General features: G+C 47.1%; 1 protein-coding gene across 5 annotated transcripts in view; it reads left to right on the forward strand.

Moving 5' to 3' along the window:
- The window catches only part of LOC144931669 (arf-GAP with GTPase, ANK repeat and PH domain-containing protein 1-like), a 170,651-nt gene that overhangs the window by 125,724 nt on the left and 26,345 nt on the right, over positions 1 to 18,582 (forward strand). For all 5 annotated transcript variants that reach the window (XM_078855828.1, XM_078855837.1, XM_078855808.1 and 2 more), the window contains 2 exons: positions 7,331 to 7,435; positions 16,371 to 16,548. In XM_078855828.1, coding sequence (XP_078711954.1) covers positions 7,331 to 7,435; positions 16,371 to 16,548 — 283 coding nt within the window. The remainder of the gene's footprint in view (positions 1 to 7,330; positions 7,436 to 16,370; positions 16,549 to 18,582) is intronic.

The following is an 18,582-nucleotide window of genomic DNA, read 5'->3' on the forward strand; positions in this document are numbered from 1 at the left end:
TACGAAACACTCGCAAACTTGCAGGTGTGCATTTGCGCACGGTACGCTGGCTCTTCCTCGTGAATTGATGCTCGCATCCCAGGAGTCGTATTTCTACAAATATTTAATAAACCGTATCCACGGCATCTGGCTAATGGGCAAACCTTGAAGGTGTACTTTTCCTCAAGGAAAAAAACCCCAAACCGATTGTGCGTGATACAGGATGCCCCCTTTCTGAGTTTCTGAAATTTTCTGTGGCCATCATCACCATCTTCATCATCATCATCATCCTCACCGTCTATCATTTCATGACATAAGCCCTGCACCTGAGTCTCAATTGGTTTTAGTCAACTTACACACTAATTTTTCATTTGAAATAGTGAAGGTCCAAAGGATTAGCAATTTTAACTGCTCTTCACTCAGTATCCATGACTTACGCGGAAAAGACACAGTTCCTAGAATACATTTCAAGAGCCTTGCAGGAAACTCTGACTTGCTTCCAGAAGCGTTGTACTGGTCTCTTTTGTTTGTGGAAGTTGGCTTTTGCAGAAGTCACCCGTGTATCCTGTGTAATCTCAAGCTGCCCACAAATTAACGAGGCACCCAGGATTTGGTCGCTCTGAATCTCGCTTGTCACTCAGCTCTTTCCACGAGGGGGCGGTGTCCTCCCCTGTGATAAATATGACTAACGGTGGGACTGGTGGCCTCTCTGCACATTGGTGATACATTCCAGAGATTGAACTCCCGTTTCTGGGCTTTTCTCAATTATTATATATTGCTTAGTCACCCAGAGACATTTGGAAGGTGTCTTATTGGTTCATTTTGTCTGCCGATGAGCCGAGGGCCTGGGCCCGTATCCTGCTAGTCTCATAGTTGTTGTGCTCCCCGCATTGTTCTGTGCATAGAGACAAGAGGGGGTTGTTTCTGCGCAGTTTACGCTGAAGACCCCGAGACAACATTCGCCAGAGTAGGTTATGTTGTGCCGGTGTTATAGCCCAACTTTCACCAAAATAGTTCACCAAAATAGTACTAAATGGTTGATTCTACCTCAGGATGGTGCCTTGCACTCACCCCTTCACACTGCCTGGCCCCTGCTGGATTGTAATAAAACATATTTTAGATAAATGCACTTGCCGGCCATTATGGAGGTGAATCATTGTCTGATTTCTTCCAATTTGTCCATTTTTACACACATTTTTTTTGCAAAAACTAACTTTTCTCTTGCTCAAGGTACTTTATGCAACTGGTAAGTGATGAGATTCCACGTTAATATCGCAGTGATGAACTAATTTCAAGCGGCATTAGCGCGCAACCTACCGCAGAGCAAGATTCAACATCTGTGCAGTGCCCACTGCAGTTGTTTTACTTACCTCACCCTGGCACCAGCATCTGAACAGGGGAACAGCTGGATGCCCAGTTATTGTTCAGGGCCTTGATGAGTTCAGGCATCAAAATGGAACCCCAGCTTAACCCCAGATGGGAACATTTACAAGCGGTGCGATAGCAATATTGTCATTTGGTTTGTCCTGCAAAAATGATTGGTATGGTTTTAAAGTTATTTTGTATTATTAGAGTAATGTAACTTTGCTTTGATTATCAAAACCAATTCCTGCTATTCTTTGGAAATTCGTTTTCAATTATTTCTGCACTCTTAGCTCGATTGCTGTATAATTATACATTAAATATTTTATCCTCGGGTTTATATTTTATTTACAAGGCATTTCACGCACTTAATTTGTTTTTCCAAGTGCCCTCTCCGACAGCTGACGAGAAGAGCGTTGCCCGACAGTTAACGCGGGCCTGATGGCAGTCGTTGTGGAGTTCACATTGGCAGTAATTAAAGGAGATGCTCGGCTTAATGGACGGACCGTTAAAAACTTAAGAGACCCTCCGAGCAACCTCCATTAGATGCCTCGGCGCGGTTATGTTAACAAACCCGGCCTTTAATCAGGAGAAGCCTGTTGCGACTTATCCGGTCGCTTTGGTGTTGGGTGAGGGCGGCGATCATCGCGTGCCGTCCATGGCTGATGTGTGGCTCCCAGATGGCTCGCACTCCACCTGTTGGAGCCATCAGAGGCACCCCGAGTTTTAATCAGCGCGTTATATCGGCCCTTGGAACCCTCTGCCGCCATCTGGCAGGAAGGGGCCCTCTCCCCTCCTCCAGCGATTACACGTGGCTATAACATGGCCCTCGCCACTCGCTGCACCGCTCCTAACGGCCTCCATCTGGGCTCGGCGAACGCCATTACGCGCCCGCGAATCGCTCCGGCACCGCGATTAACTCTCCCGCCTTCGCCGAGCACCGTGCCGCGCTCGCCTCTTCAATCACGGCTTTAATTGCGTCGCTCACCGTGGCTGCGCACCGCTCGCGTTCCGCCGCCGAGCGTCACGCGTGGGGGTTGGGGGGGGCGGTGGGGAAATCGAAGGCGCCGGTGTCAGTAATGGAGCAACGCAATCCTTGCTCTACCTCCCAATCCGCGAGGCCATTAAGGCCGGGGCCGTATTAATCACCTCCCGTAGGCCATTACGTTTCTGGATTAATCTTGCCTAATTGCAGGCGGGTATATCCATTAGCCACGCCTGCTTGAGCGCCGTCTTGCCTCGCTGCAGTCGGTAATGCGACTGTAGTTTGAAAGTAGAATTTGTTTTTATTTTTCCGACGCGTGTTAAATCAACGCCGGGTTCACCTAATGGACCCCGCTGGGTCAAGCTACAGTTTGGTGAAACGCACTGTTAAGATGAAGCCTCTGTTTGCTATGCGACTGCTTCATATTCTTCGGAATGCAGCACTATTTTGTATTTGGTCTGAAGCATTAGAAATTATTTTCAAAAAATTGAACTGAAAACACCAACCACTTAATGCAAACGGTAACAAAGGAGATTTGAATTTCGATTTAAAGCTTTCGTGACTGCAGGGATTCATATTCTTGGTTCTCTCGGTAAAGTCACGTAGAAGGGAAATAATAAAATAATATAAATATAAAACAATAAAAATTCTCACGACGTTTCAAATTTTCTTGCTGTGGATTTCACACCTGATGATGATTGTTTTATATTAATATTATTTTATTATTTCCTTCTACGTGACTTTACCGAAAGAACCAAGAATATAAAGGAGATTTGTTTTAAAATTAAACAAGTAATTGAGTAAACATTTGATTTAATTTTCCTTAATGAAGTGCAATTAAGGAGACACAGGCACCCACTAATCAATCAATCTCCGTGCATTATTTTAATCCTGGGTTGACCCCAGCCTGACCCCAGCACTGGCCGTGGCAGCCACCACCCTTCCCTCCTGTCAAGGGGCGATGAGTGGAGAGAGGGTGAAGAGCAGGGGACCTTTGGAACTGTTTGTTTGTTTGGTGGATTAGCCCCCGTGATGGCATGCGGCACATGACAGAGGAGGAGTGGCCGCTGCTTTGAAGCCATGAGAAAGCTGGGCAGGCGTTTTCCTCACAGCAAGAGGGCCCAACTCCCCTTTATTCTCACCCTGCGAGCGCTGCCATTGACCGGCGAAAAGGCAGCCACTGCTGCCCTGGGTCCCGGCGACCCCATTCATCACGGCGGCCTTTAGCATGCAAATCCGAGCGGCGGCGCTTCACAAGCTGTGTGTGCGCACGCCTCTCCAGCGTCTCCTCCATGCTGTCGGTCGACCTGGCCATTGTGCGTAGTCGTCACGTTTTTTGTCTCGCTCGATCGTGCCGCTCCGTTGTGAGCGACGCCGATTTGCTAGCCTGTTCGCCGTGATACGCCTCGCCCCGAGCGTACACGGACAAGAGGAGTCCGGTCCGAGCCATTTTCGTATTATTTTGTTCAGCATGATCAGCTCCGGCGATGCTGGGTGGAGGCCTCCCAACACAGTCGCCAACCCACGTGGTCCTGCGATGCCACAATCCGTTTCGCCCCTGCACCTGGGCTGATGTAGTCACTCCGTCTCTGCAGTGGCCATCATCGTGGGCATCTTCTGCCCTTTGGCTGCTATTCCATTACCAGTCTTAGCCATTGTCCTTCCTAGTGATGCGTTATGCCCACACTCGAACTAATTTTTTAGAAGTCGGTGAGATGTCTCGAATTTCTATTTGTTCTCTGATTCATGTGTTGCTCTTCGTCTCCCAATGTAATTCCAAGCATGAACTTCTTTTTTTGGTTTTCCACATCACTCTCCATGGTATTTTTTTCAGTATGTCATTGCATGCAACATGCGCTAATTGAACATTTCTCTTTTACACGTGTTGGTATGCTGCTTAAAATTATCGAATACAATTTCTCCTCTTGTTAGTCAATTCATTCAACTAATTAATTGATGCCCCATTCCACCATCAACACTTGCCCTTGGTAAGCATATTCTGCTGTTTAGCAAACACATTATTTATGTTTTAATTGCTATCTTTTAACTATATATTTTCTTTTAATTGTTTAGTGAACTATTTAATTGTGGTCATTTTTGTTTGTCCTGTTTTGTATTATTTATGAATTAGTTTCTTGTCTCGTTAAGGGGCTCTGTATACCTAATTGAGAAAACATGTTTAATTTCGGAGTGGCTGTTTTAGAGGTGTTGATTGTGCGCCATTTCAAGGCTACCACGCCATAGACAAAAGGCCGTATATGTAACTTTTATCACGATCAAGTGCCCTGAGCACTTCTTACAGAACTTCAATATATTATTCTGTTAAATAACGGTACTTGGCAAGTGATCTTCAAGTCCAAAATTAACGGAGCCCTTTGTGTTTTTCTCTTGTTACTAGAGCAGCTCACGTGTGATCGAACTTGCGGCGTTACCACACTCGCTTGGCATTCATAGCGTGGTTGGTTCGGTCAAGATGAGGACATTTCAGTCCAGCTACGTCGGAGGCTAAAGAGCTTAAGTGTGTGATCCTGAGTTATGCCTCCTTCCTTATTGTGCCCCGTGCCTTTCCGTAATTGCCCTTTCCCATCCAAACCCTCTGATGGGATCCCTTTAATGGATTCTCCTTTGTCTCTCATCGGCTTCTAAACACATTTGAAGGCTCAATTACAGGGCCAGTGAAACAGGCGGAGTAAATGCATGCGTGGAATGATCAAATGCCCACCCCCTCCCTGGCCACATCATTTTCTCAGCCCATGGGTCTTGGCAGACACGTGGGCCCAATGTGAGGGATCTTGGTACACACACTTGTAACTGCTGACCAGTGGGAACAGATGTATTTTATTATACGTGGCCTGGCAGGCACAGTGAGAAACCTCTTGAGTGCAACGCTGATATAAAGTTGGAGCTCTGAGGTTTCTGTGCCCTGAAGGTTATGATAAGATGAACGGAATGCTATGCTTGATATAGCACTTAAAATATTGAAAATTAGATCTTTTCAGACCTGGTTTGAATGCGGAAAGGATATGTTCATCATAAAATGCCATGCAGCATGATTTCATGCGAGTTGACTGCTTTCTCACTTTACCAATAATCATTCAAAAGCCCTGCATAGTCTGTGATCATGGATTAAGAAAAATCTTTAACCTTTAAGAAAAAACTGATAGTCTAGTTTGGTAAGAAGCAAGAACGACATTTTACATTAACTACCGCTAACCCCGTATGTGCAGAGCCGCATTGTAGAAAAACATCGAAGTGGAACTCGTGATCGTTAAGTCCAAGACCAGCCGGCGATTGCACTGGGCATTCGTGGTATTAATTTGCTGCAGAGTGAAGATAGTGAATGAGGTGGTGCACTGCAGGCATAACATTCTACCAGAGACGGAAGATTGATGGGAGACTCGGTAGGATCGGTGCTCACGCTATTGCCTGTACTCCAAACCCTTCCATCCGCACCCTCTCCCGTGCCACCTCCCTTCTATGATGTGCTCCCCCCGCCACCTCCCATCTTTTTCATGTTTGCTGCTCCGGCGTGTGCGCGGGCCGCAGTGAGAATCGGAGCCCTCCAGGCCCTGTTCGCAACCGCCTGGCTGGAAATGACCGATGGGGGGCGGCACAATGGACGCATTATTCTCTGGGTTGGGTGTCATGGGAGGGGGGTTAAACGGAGACGCATTAGCCACGCTAGGGCCTAACGAGAAATGCTAATGAGCAGATGGGGATCACAGATCTGACGAGCATAACATGGACTTGTTGGAGCTGTCTCAAGGTTCAGTGGACTTTGTTGTGCGCCGCTCTCCTTTGTGCCGAGAGATAATGGATTCCGCGATGCCGCGCGCTTGCACACTTCTTGCTCTCGCGTGGAATTTGTGCAGTACGCGCCCGACTGTTTTTGTATTTTTATTCATTTATATATCTTTGTCCAATTTCTTTGTGAAATATATTCTATATATGCGCCTTTAACTGCTGTATTAGACTTCCATAAAACCTGTGCATAAATATCGGGAAAGAACTCCATTCATCAATAACACTGCTTTTTATATATATGAGAGAGGCGATGTTTTGGGCATTTTATCTTTTAAGGCATTGTTATTGTCGAATGTGAGGTTTTTTTTTGTTCTTTGTGCTTAAGCACCACTGCAAATGTAGCATCACCGAGTAATTTGAATGAATATAGAAGGTGCTTTTTTTTGGTAATGAAAGTTGTATTTGAGAATAAATTAAATTCCATTAAACCAATGTTTTTAAAGACAAAGGATTTTCATTAGTGTATGCTACTTGTGGTAATTTACTAAAGAGAAACACAGGCTGACAATTACTGTAGAACAAAATGTCAACAGTGTGCAAAGAGGCTCGTAGAGACGCATGCTGTGGATTACGGTGGGTGGAAAAAAAGAGGAACACGTGGATCGTTGAACAAATGCAAATTCAAGACCTCACGTTGACTGCTAAAAAGAAAAGTTTGCTTGGGTGCAGGACACATCGCTAGAAGGGGGATGATGGCCAGCGGTCGAGACTGGTATGGCACCCGAGAGAGTGTGCACGGCGGACATGGAGCGGTTCTATTCGCTTGCATGCGGGGGATGAATGACGGGACATGATTGCGGTGGGTTCACAATTGGGATCTGCATTTATGCTGGAGAAATCCGATGAGCTATGACACTGCTTTTTTCACAACTGTCCAATAGGGACGGGTTAGAAAGTTACAATAACAAACTATACAAAAAATACCGATAGGGGTGTCAAGTATAGGGAGAGGTCAGCAAATCACTTACCTCACACCAAGACAACAACACACAGTCCCTGGCTGATGATGACGGTGACAATTGATGAAAATGGCGGCAATGCATTTCCTCACCGGCTCTTGCAAAGCACCTGCCCCATGGGCAGCCGTTAACGCTGCGTTAGCCGGACGAGCGCCGCGTGCGCAACTGCAGCAGCTCTTAGTATGGACGCTCTCACACCCCCCCCCCCCGCGTCGCGACCGCGTGCTTTGCCATCCATCAGGGCATGCTGCTGAAGCGCAGCGGGAAGTCGCTGAACAAGGAGTGGAAGAAGAAGTACGTGACCCTGTGTGACAACGGCATCCTCACGTACCACCCGAGCCTGCACGTGAGTGCCCCCCCACCCCTCCCCGCCCCCGTTCTCGCTCTCTCTGGCCGTGGGCGTTATGTGCTTTTGTTTTTGCTTCGGGCCTCATCACACGGAAGGAAATTGGACCAGGTCCGGGGCGAACTAAATGGTCGCGTTAAATGTGATAGCAATCGTATTATCTCTAAAACTGGTCTATTTTCCTCATTGGAAAATAGGCCAACTGTGTTGGGTTTTTACTTGGTTAGTTTTACAATTCAGAATGCTCCTGGCATAAGACGTATCGTCGCAGTGACCTCTCGCCTGGTCCTGCACGAAGGTCATTGATTGATTCATTGGGATCTGTAGCAGCGCAATGACCGCCACTCACTGTGCGGCAGCTTGGGTGGTAAATAATCCTGAACGACTGCCGGAGAACGCAAGCGCTGTGGCCACGTTTGTGGCAACGGCGGATCCTCTCAGACGTTCCCACAGTCGTTAGTGCTTGTTCTTTTTTCCAGCGGGGAACTCCATTTGACAAGGCCACCAAAACATTACGTGAGATTATATCTAAAACTATTTTCATTTCACCAGGTAAGGGCCGCTGAGATATATAAAGCTCCTTTTTTTCGGAAGTAACCTGACCACAAACGATAGCTCAACGAAATGGCTTCTTATCACGTGGAAATGCATAGCAGCCAAACTACTCTAAGCGCATGTTGATTCAAAATGTGGAGGGAAAAAACCGTAGGATCCAGAGAAAAATCCACGCGACCACAGGGAGAACATGCAAACTACAAATATACAGGCGTCAAGAGTCCATGTCGAATCCACAACCTCCTTCATACCAGGCAAATACTTTTGTAGGGAGCACTCCGCAGTGAGCTTCTGGAAATGACACTTGTTGAAACAGCCACCCTTCCACAGAGCCGAGCTAAGCTGATGTTACTCCCGCTATTGTGTAGCGTCTTGAGACACTGACCTCCCATTGCAGTTCGGGTCTTCCTTGTAATGTATCTCAATGGGCTGTCATCTGATGATAAATACACATTTGATGATGATATATTCAAAATATATTGCTTATAGCTGATCTGTGTATCTAAAACATTTTGCAAATAAAATGAGAAGGAGAGAAGGAAAGCAATTAAAAGACCACATAAACAGTTTACAAAACCCATTGTAAGTAGACCACCTGATAAGATGTTATTGCTGGCAACAGGAGAGGCAATCCTTCACATCCTCCCCATCACGTTTGTGGCCCTGCCCAGCTGCCCGCCCGAGCTGACCGGCGCTTAACCTGCGCACGCGTGGCCAATCGGGTGGCGGCGCAAACACCAGGAGAAGCTAGGGATTATCCCCGCCATGAGCTCCCCCACATAATGGGCACGGGCAGAACGCTGCCTCCTAAAGCCCTTGTTGGGCTCGAGGATCAGGGAGATTTGGAGCCTTAATCCGGCAGTGATAACCTCCTTTCGGCCCACACCAAACCCAACCTGCTCCTCCTCCTCCCGTCCTCCAGCTTCCTGCCCCCCAGCGTGGATCGTCGTTCCGCAGGGCAGCGGCGAATTCAGAGCATGGAGCGCACGTGGCGATTATTCTTGCGTGTGCCGTCGGGGATCGTGACCATCATCAGAATCACAATATTTATTTATCCAGGAGAAATACAAAGAGCTATGGACCTCTTTTTGCACATGTCCAGTAGGAGCGGGTCAGAAAGTTACAATAACAATACAAAAAACGATAGGAGTGCAAAGTGCAGGAAGGGTGAGAAAATCGCAAAAAATAAATACGTAAAATATTTTAAGTATTTAAGTTAAAAGTGCATAAGTGCACCGATTCCCAAGCATAGGCAAGGCAGCAAGGGCGATGCGAAGCCGCTTTGTGACCCAAGCGATTTCCTGCTCGGAGCATTCGTTTGATGCCACAAACCGTCGTCGCACTCGGCTGTGAAACTCCGAGAGCAGGCGTCGAACGTGGCAGCCGCAGTGTGAAGAGCCTCCGTGTATTGAAAATCAGCACGGCGCCAATGGTGTAAACAAAGCGTCATTGGATTAGAATACTGATGATTTCTATACAAGTGATGCATTTTCAAATTAATGTGGCCTTTCAACTTGCGTGTTGGCCCTGAAATCCAGAGAAATTGTGGTATTTTGCAGAAAAATTTATTTTCACTTCAATTCTTTTGCGGAGTAATAATTTTTAAATCACATTCGCTTTGTGCTTATTGTTGACGTTGCCCTTTATGAAACCTTTGAATATATACAAATACACACTCATTACTAAGACTCTTCAACTACTAATCATGCAAAATAACTGAGGCAAGGCATTCAAATCAATGGCACACGTATATCATAAGCATCGCCCAGATTTTAATTATTCAATTGAGGTTGCAAATAATCCAATCAGTGGAACACAGTGGCTGTAAAGGCACTGATTTACGATTTGCATGGGATGGCTAACAAAGTGTAGCAGGGCAGTATGGGGGGGGGGGGAGAGAGGCTGGGGGGGGACCCCGGATGCAGCCGACAGTCCCAGGTCGCGAGGGACACTGCAAGCCGTCCGCTGATCCTATTAAGGGGGGGGGACTCGCTCGATTTTGCACCGCTAAACGCCGCCTTTGATCCAGGGGCTTTGCTTGATGTGTACAGATGCGCACGTCAATGGGTAAATAAGGAAGTGGCTGAATGAGGCGGGAAGCTCCGTGTCCTGCGAGGGCGTTGCCACGGGGGGCTTGACGGGGGGATTAGACCCCGTCAAGGCACCCACCCCTATGCCAGCCGCCCTGCGAGGTCGCGCCTGGGTCACGGAGGGAGACACTTGGGCACGCCTAGCTGATCACTGCGCCATTCATCTCGGAGGCGGTTTACAAAACGGCTCAAGATGTATATGCACGAGTTTCGCGCGTGTCCCTTGCGCTCCTACCGACGCAGTGGAGGCTGCATTAAGACGGTGGCGTGGATCTCGCGGAATTAATTTGCGTGAGCTGCGGGGACTCCCAACCTGCCGGGTTGCCCAGTGGCGTAGCCATTGATGGACGTGCAACGAGACTTGGTTGCTGACCCGTCCGTGCGGTTACTCCGATTTAATTGAACATGCAACATGCTCGCAAAGGAATTGGCAAAACTTTCCCAGTTGCAGAGCTGTCCTGCAAGGTAACCCTGTTGGCTCGTTAGTGCTCTCCTTGGTAAATGAAGGATTATCGCTTTGATTAATATCACCCACAACACCTGCACATGGTGCTCAAACCCTCTGAGAATACATTAACACGAAGCATAAGTGCTCCCTTGTCACTTTGCATTTGAAGCCTTTGAACCCAGCTTCAGACAACCATACACCTTGTTTATTTTTTTATTTTTTGAGTAGTCAAAACATGTTTAAGTCGTCAATGAAAAAATGTTTAATAGATGTTTTATATACGTCCTATCGACGTGCATATTCCATTTTTTTTTTCTTTTACATACATCGTCGTCTCAAAACATTTCGGCTGCCAATAAAATCCGGACCAGATTTTGCATCAGAACCCCCATTCCCGTGCGCTCGTATCAAATCCCAAAGCGACCCTTGCTGCCTCCTCGGCCCCTGGAGAAAGTGATTAATCCAGGACAGGTGTGCGGAGAGAACAACACATTAAGCCGAACCTTTGAAGCTATGCTGTTGAAACCCGCTGACCACGAGAGGGTAAGGATAAGGGGGTAGGGCAATTACTCACCACCCCCTTGAGAACCCAAATATATGTATTTTATTGATGTATGTATGGTGAACTTCTTTCACACCTTACATAACCAACCGTGTTAACGGGAGGTGCGGGGGAAGGACAACAAACTAAACGTACAGTATATATATTTACCACGGAAAATACTTTCAATGTATTTTTGTTCCATTCATCTATTGTCCTTTTTTAAAGCTTCGAATCTCATAAATGCCCCCCCCCCCCCGGGAAGTTCTTACATCCCACCTCTGGCTGAGGGACTGCCTTCCACCACTACATCAGTGTGATATGCTTGCGTTGTAGGGATACCCGTGACACTGCCCCGAACGGTTCTTGTTTGACTTCACGGCGCGTGCCATGCGAACTTTGGCTAACGTAGAAATTCGATTTCTTCAATAGAAAAGCGTGTATCATTTGTAATTTGTGCTCATCCTAAATTTCGTAAACTGAAAGTTGGCAAATCGAGGGGATACCTGTGATTAAGAAATACAAATAAGATGATAATTATTTTTTTTACCCTTTTATCTGGCAACAAAACTGACACCTTTTTTTACGAGGAGTCATGACTTCTTGAGCAGTCGCCATTCTCTCAGGCAGAATGAAACAGGGCCATTGTTTGAAGAAGGGCAATTGTCCGCATTGCTCATAATTTATTTCGATCCATTTGCCAATCCACGTCTGGTTGAAAGCCTCTCTACCCTGTATCAGTCGTGGGGGTTGTTTAGCTATACTTCACCACACTAGCCTTTGCCAGTTTGTGAAGTTGGTGGGGGGGGGGGGGTGACAAGGCCATATCAGATATCACTCGCCACTGATGTTCGCCGTGGATGGGAATCGAACTCGCGTCGCCGGCTTCATCGTACAGTGCACTGACCACCGGCTGCAATGTTTTACTTTCGTAGTGTGAGGAGGAGGTGGTGTTAATCTGGTGACAGCAATAGGAAAGTTAAATTTCCACCATCGGTGGTCCTCTCATCTCCACCGTGGGCGATGAGCAACGGCTAATGCTTGCTTGAGCAAGGGGACGCTTTGGCAATCAATGATGGGAATACATTTTCAATCTGTGTGGTGTCCGTTCCTCACCCGTAATAAATTGCCGCTCATCGGCGGGGATGAAATTGACGCCGTGTTTTTTTTTATGTACCTCAATTAGTTAAGAGCACTGCTAAGTGAAGTACATTACCCACCAATTGAACAAAAGGAATGTAAAATTAATTATATCAAAGGAATGAAACATAATGAGTTGTGTTCCATCTTGTACTCCATCTCCCCTCCATCTGATACTGGTAATGCGTCACAGGTAATTAAACTGATTGTAAAGATGTGGGCGACTTCGTGCAGCCCGTACAAAGTGAGCATCTCCCTCGACTCTTAAGTGAGGTAGGTGGGGGGAGATGGCCGCCTCCTTCCCTTACTGATTAATTCTTCGTGTGCATTATGGGTGGTCGTAATGCCAAGATACAGACAGTAGCAGGGAAATTATACCTTTACCATGATTGAAAGTATGCGTGCCCGTGCCTGTGTGCGCGTGTGGGTGGTGTGTGTGCCACTTGTGCATTAATATTCTTAGGTTTTTTCGGTAAAGTCACGTAGGTAAAACATCAAAATTAATGAAAATAAAATAAAATAAAAACAAAAATCACGACGTTTCGGAGGCAACACAAGTCTCCGTCATCAGGTGGGACCGTCACAGCCGAATTAGCTGCATCAAGTGAGGCAATGATTCAAGAAGTAATCCCTTATAAGCAAGTTGAAGGGGGGAGGAGAGGGGGGGGGCTCATCAGAATGTGGTAGCCAATGAATGGAACGTATCGGGAGGGAGGGGGGCGGGGCTCAAAGACAGCACGGAGTGCTAAGTACAACGCATCGGGAGGGGGAGTGGGGGGGAGCGGGGCCAAAACAATGGACGACGGCTTGGACGCGGTTGCTGCTGCACACGCCAACACAATGGACAGAGAGCGGGGAGGGGAGGTCCGATACACATGATAGACAAAAGAACGAAAATGCCCATGTTTATACCAATGCTGGCTGAACAATGAAGAGAGCACTGCCAAAAAATAACTGGGGATGTTAACACTCGGTAAAGTAAAGTAAAATAGTGCCTGTCAGATAAGATGGTCCAAAAAAAGTGTAATTAAGTCTTTTTTGCGTGGTTGATAACATCTTTCCAATGATTACTAAGTTTGTACCCATCATCACGGTTGAAATTATGTCTGTGTTTGTATATTTGTATGGCTTCGTGTACAAACCTTTGATGGTAGCCGGGAGGTTTGCAGAGAACCTTGGTCTCGGAAAAGACAATTTCATGAGAGCCCACCGAGTTGTAGCAATGATCGGCAACGGCAGAAGAATCAGTTCTGCCGTGTTTCAGATCTGACTTGTGCTCGCGGACACGATCAGAAACATGACGTTTCGTTCTCCAATGTAGCAATCACCACAAATGCAACTCAATTTGTAGACTCCAGGATACTGTAAGTCAGGAACGACATCCTTCACAGATGGAATCAGATCACGGATTTTATGCACTGTACTGAATCGGACTTGGATCTTATGTTTGTTTAGAATTTTGGAGATCTTTTTGGTCACGCCTGCTATGTATGGTAACGTGATGGTTTTGGTCGGAGTTTCAAGTGGCTGTTTCTGTGTGGTGGGAGAGACAGCTTGGCGGATAGTACGGTCAGAGTATCCGTTCATCCTGAGGGCCCGATGTACATGTCTTAATTCACCGGTCAGGTGGTGTTTGTCAGAAATGCCATGGGCTCTGTGGTATAGCGTTTTGATGAGAGAATTCTTTTGAGATGGGTGGTGGTGGGAATCCGGTTTAAAGTAGGAATCTGTGTGGGTGGCTTTCCTGTAGACAGAATGTCCCAAGGATCCGTCAGGCCTCCTCTCAAACAGAATCAAAGGTTTGTACACGAAGCCATACAAATATACAAACACAGACATAATTTCAACCGTGATGATGGGTACAAACTTAGTAATCATTGGAAAGATGTTATCAACCACGCAAAAAAAGACTTAATTACACTTTTTTTTGGACCATCTTATCTGACAGGCACTATTTTACTTTACTTTACCGAGTGTTAACATCCCCAGTTATTTTTTGGCAGTGCTCTCTTCATTGTTCAGCCAGCATTGGTATAAACATGGGCATTTTCGTTCTTTTGTCTATCATGTGTATCAGACCTCCCCTCCCCCCTCTCTGTCCATTGTGTTGGCGTGTGCAGCAGCAACCGCGTCCAAGCCGTCGTCCATTGTTTTGGCCCCGCTCCCCCCCACTCCCCCTCCCGATGCGTTGTACTTAGCACTCCGTGCTGTCTTTGAGCCCCGCCCCCCTCCCTCCCGATACGTTCCATTCATTGGCTACCACATTCTGATGAGCCCCCCCCTCTCCTCCCTCCTTCAACTTGCTTATAAGGGATTACTTCTTGAATCATTGCCTCACCTGATGCAGCTAATTCGGCTGTGACGGTCCCACCTGATGACGGAGACTTGTGTTGCCTCCGAAACGTCGTGATTTTTGTTTTTATTTTATTTTATTTTCATTAATTTTGATGTTTTACCTACGTGACTTTACCGAAAAAACCTAAGAATATGATTCCTTGCAGTCACGAAAGCTTCAAATCTAGAATTTGTGCATTAATGTTTCCATGCCCTGGCAATTTCTTGCATACAATTCTTGAGAGTATTTGGACCAGAGAGACACTGTTGTAACTATTATAATTTTAGGTTCACATCAAAACAATCTTTCAACAGAAAATGTAATTGGACAGCCTGCATTATCCCTGATCACTTTGAGGTTAACACAATGAAGACAACATGCCGGTCTTGGCTCATTAATATCAATTATGGGCACAGATTAAGTGAACCTTGGGCCCGAAGCCAGGGCACTGCATTGGGCCCCCACCCACATGCCACAGGCTGGGGTTCCACGGGCCCAGCTCCCACTGGGCTTTTCCTACTATCAGCTGGTCGGGTCCCAGTCTTTAAAAATGCCTAGGTCAGTGGTGGAGCAGTGATGAGTCGAGGGACCTATCCTATAGTGGACTTTAACAGGGTGACATTTATTTTTTATTCATCAGGTTAGGCCCACTAAGCTATATAGCTCTTTTTCAGAAGAGACCTGGGCACAGATGATAGCTCAACGAAGTGGCTTATCATGTGGGCATTTATAGCAGCCAAATACTCTAAACGCGTGTTTCTAAATGTGGAGGGAAAAACCGGAGGACTCGCAGAAAAATCCACGCGACCATGGGGAGAACATGGAAACATGAACACTCCAAATATACAGGCGCCAGGGTTAGGATCGAATCCATGGGAGGTAGTTAACATTTCGCCATCCAGGTTTCACAGCATACATACGCACAGCTATGAGTTTCTACAGCACAAGTGATGAAGCTAATAATTGATCAATAACATCAGCCGGGTTACATCAAATACCAGCAGCAGTCGGCAACTTCTTATAATCATTAAGGGAGAGCATGGAGCTGCTGCGTCCAGCACATGGAAGAGAACGTGAAACATGCCAAATAACATTGGATGCAACCCGAAAACACACACCACAGAGCTCGACTGAGTAACCGTGAAAACCTACAAAGTCGTGGAGGGGAGATTTGAAGCCCCACTATTAAATGTCCCCAGGGTAGCTAGGATCTGTGTCTTGGAATACCTGGCATGACAGGTAATTCTAGCCCGTGTTAACAGTGGGGGATTGATGGTGCTAATGGTGCGGTTCATGGTGATTACTGAGAAATATGGGTTTTGTGAATTATTCATTTATGTAATCGTGATAAAGAGCCTTTTGTTAGGCAGAGCCCATTGGCGAGGTACGCTATGTTTTCAACAAAGTCGACGTGTCTCTCCACTTAAAAATATGCTCCCCGATAATTGTTGTTCTTTTTAATAATAATTACACCTAAATCAATGTTTGCTTTAAAAAATGAGCATTGTTTGTCAAGAAAAATCTCGGTTTCCAAAGGGGTCGTATATATTTTACAATTCCTTGTGAATTATTAGTTCATGTCTTTATCCTATCAGAAGTAGTAGTACTCGCAAAGCCGTCAATGGAGCCCATTTAGAACCCTCCAGGCGTCGTGATCCATAACCTCGAACCAGGCCTTCTGGAAAGGCATGTTCCACATCAAGCACAAGACTCCATAAATAAAAACAAATTCTACATTGTGTACAGTCCGTAAAATATCCACCGTTGTTCTGGGCAATGGTGACTTTAACGCCGGTGTGATGGCATTCCGAACGCGCGTTTTGCAGGACTACATGCAGAACGTCCACGGTAAGGAGATCGATCTGCTGCGCACCACCGTGAAGGTGCCGGGCAAGCGGCCACCACGTGCCTCTGCTGGTCTCGGACCAAGTGCCAGCCCCAAGGCCAACGGCCTCGCCAAGGAGCTGAGCAGCACGCAGCTCGCGGCCTTGGCGCCCGGCGCACGTGAGGCCCCTGCTCCCCCCCTCGCCCCTGTCTCCCTCCCCGTACTGTGTCCTCCCGTGGCTCTCGCTCGCCGGTGCTGTTCCCCCGCTCCCCCTGTGTTGCGAGCGCTCGTGCTGCATCGCTGGGGGGAGATCCTTGCCCCGATTGTTTTCGGGACACTCTCGTAAATCAGACTATCCTCGTCGATTGAGATCTCACCTGGCTTAACAAAATTAAAAAAAACCGTCGTCCAAGCGCTTGGCTTGGGCGGCACCAACCTGCGTTACATCGTCATACCTGCTGATTGGTCGAGCAGCTGCAGGAGAAAAAGCAAGTGGGCAGCACAGTGGCGGAGCGTGGTTGGCATGGGCTGTGGTGCAAGGAATGAAATGGTAACATCCACTGTCCAATTTCCCTCCTGGGTCGGGGAGGGGCCCAGGCACTGGTCTTCGGAGTCTGGGGCTGTCTGACCTATGGGACCTCAGTGCAGTTGAACCGCCTGCACACTCAATAGCTATGCCCTTGGCGCAACACCCACCACTTTGTTAAGTCACTTCTGGCTCTCATTACAATAGGAACGCTTGTTACAAAATAATTTAATGATCAGTGTAACAAGGAGAATTGTATCTTTTTCTGTTTCTTTGAGACTAGCCACATATGCGTGTACGCACGAGGCCACGTGTAACAGTTCCTCCACATGCCGAGTGTTGCCCTGGGATCGTGCGACGGCGCTGGGAAGCCTGCGTCGGGAAGCCTGCGTCGGGGACCGCGTGGCAACTCGTGGCCGAGCGCGCAGAGTCGAAGCGCAGCCCACGCTTCCTAATGAGGGGGACGTATGCGTGGCGGTGGAACCGCCGCTTGATAGGTGGATCATAAGACTGAATGATGTCTGTGGGTTGAAGGTAGCTCAGCTTCGTTATTATTCTCTGGGAGGTAATTTGGAGATAATAACATACTAATTACAAACTACAGTAATTCATTTATTGGAGCAGCACTGCTAATTGAATGCGTTGGGCGCGGGCCATTAGGCTAGTGTGGGAGTTGTGCCGTCCCAGTGCGTGCATTGGGAATGTACAAGATGAGTCATTACCCCTAGCAGTAAAAACCGTGTTTGCCACTCTGCTGCGATGCAAAACTTTACAGCGGCTGATTTGCATCAGGCACTTTCCAATCTGTAAAAAAGCAATTATTTGGTCTTTAAGAACGTAAAAGTGGAATGGCTGCAATTCCAAGCTTAAAAATTACGTGTTTCACTGTAACTTTTGAAACATTGCACTGTTTCTTCGTGAAAGATGTGTGTGGGGGGGGGGGGGGGGATGGGGTTAATGTATCTCCGTCCTCTTTGCTTCGTTTTCGTTTTGTATCGCATTGTTGTCCAGCTTGATATCCAACGTTTATCTCCACATGCTCGGACCACGTAACGGACCCGAGCTTTTGCTTCCAGTTCAGTTCACACGTCAAACAATACATAGTACAACCCCAAAATACATCAGAGAGCTCTACGGCATAGCTGTCAAAACCTACGTAGTCACGTAATAATGCGAGTAAAATGTATGTATGTTGAACTTCTTTTGCACCGTACCTAGCCAACCGTCCTAATCAGAGGTGCGAAAAAAGAAACGTGCCTGGTTGTTGTACTGGGCTGGATTTTTTTCGGTGACACGACATGCGCATTGCTTATGCGTGAGACGGTCCGGTCCATTATAAGGTGGTGGTGCGCATTTGTATTTTCGGGGAGAGGGACGTGGTTGCACAAGCTGCTTCGTGCGCAAGCAGTGCGGTTCCAAGTCAGCTCGCGCACCCTCTCGTAATTAGAGCCGCATGTTGGGAGCACGGATGTTGTGGGCGTTTGGCAAGGGGCTCTCGGAGGCACATGGCCAAATTTCACGGGTGGTCGGGCGCTTGAGATTTGGCTTAATTTGCATAAATTAAATCTGCAAAAATTTAAGCTGTTAACGTGGTGCCGGGCCTCCCTACTTAAAAGTGACGATATGAAAGAAAGGGGGAAAAAAGACACGACGCAAATTCCATGAGGTGGTTTAGGCGTGTTACGAG

Source organism: Lampetra fluviatilis, chromosome 1 (assembly GCF_964198595.1).
Source record: "Lampetra fluviatilis chromosome 1, kcLamFluv1.1, whole genome shotgun sequence".
Classification (NCBI taxonomy): Eukaryota; Metazoa; Chordata; class Hyperoartia; order Petromyzontiformes; family Petromyzontidae; genus Lampetra; species Lampetra fluviatilis.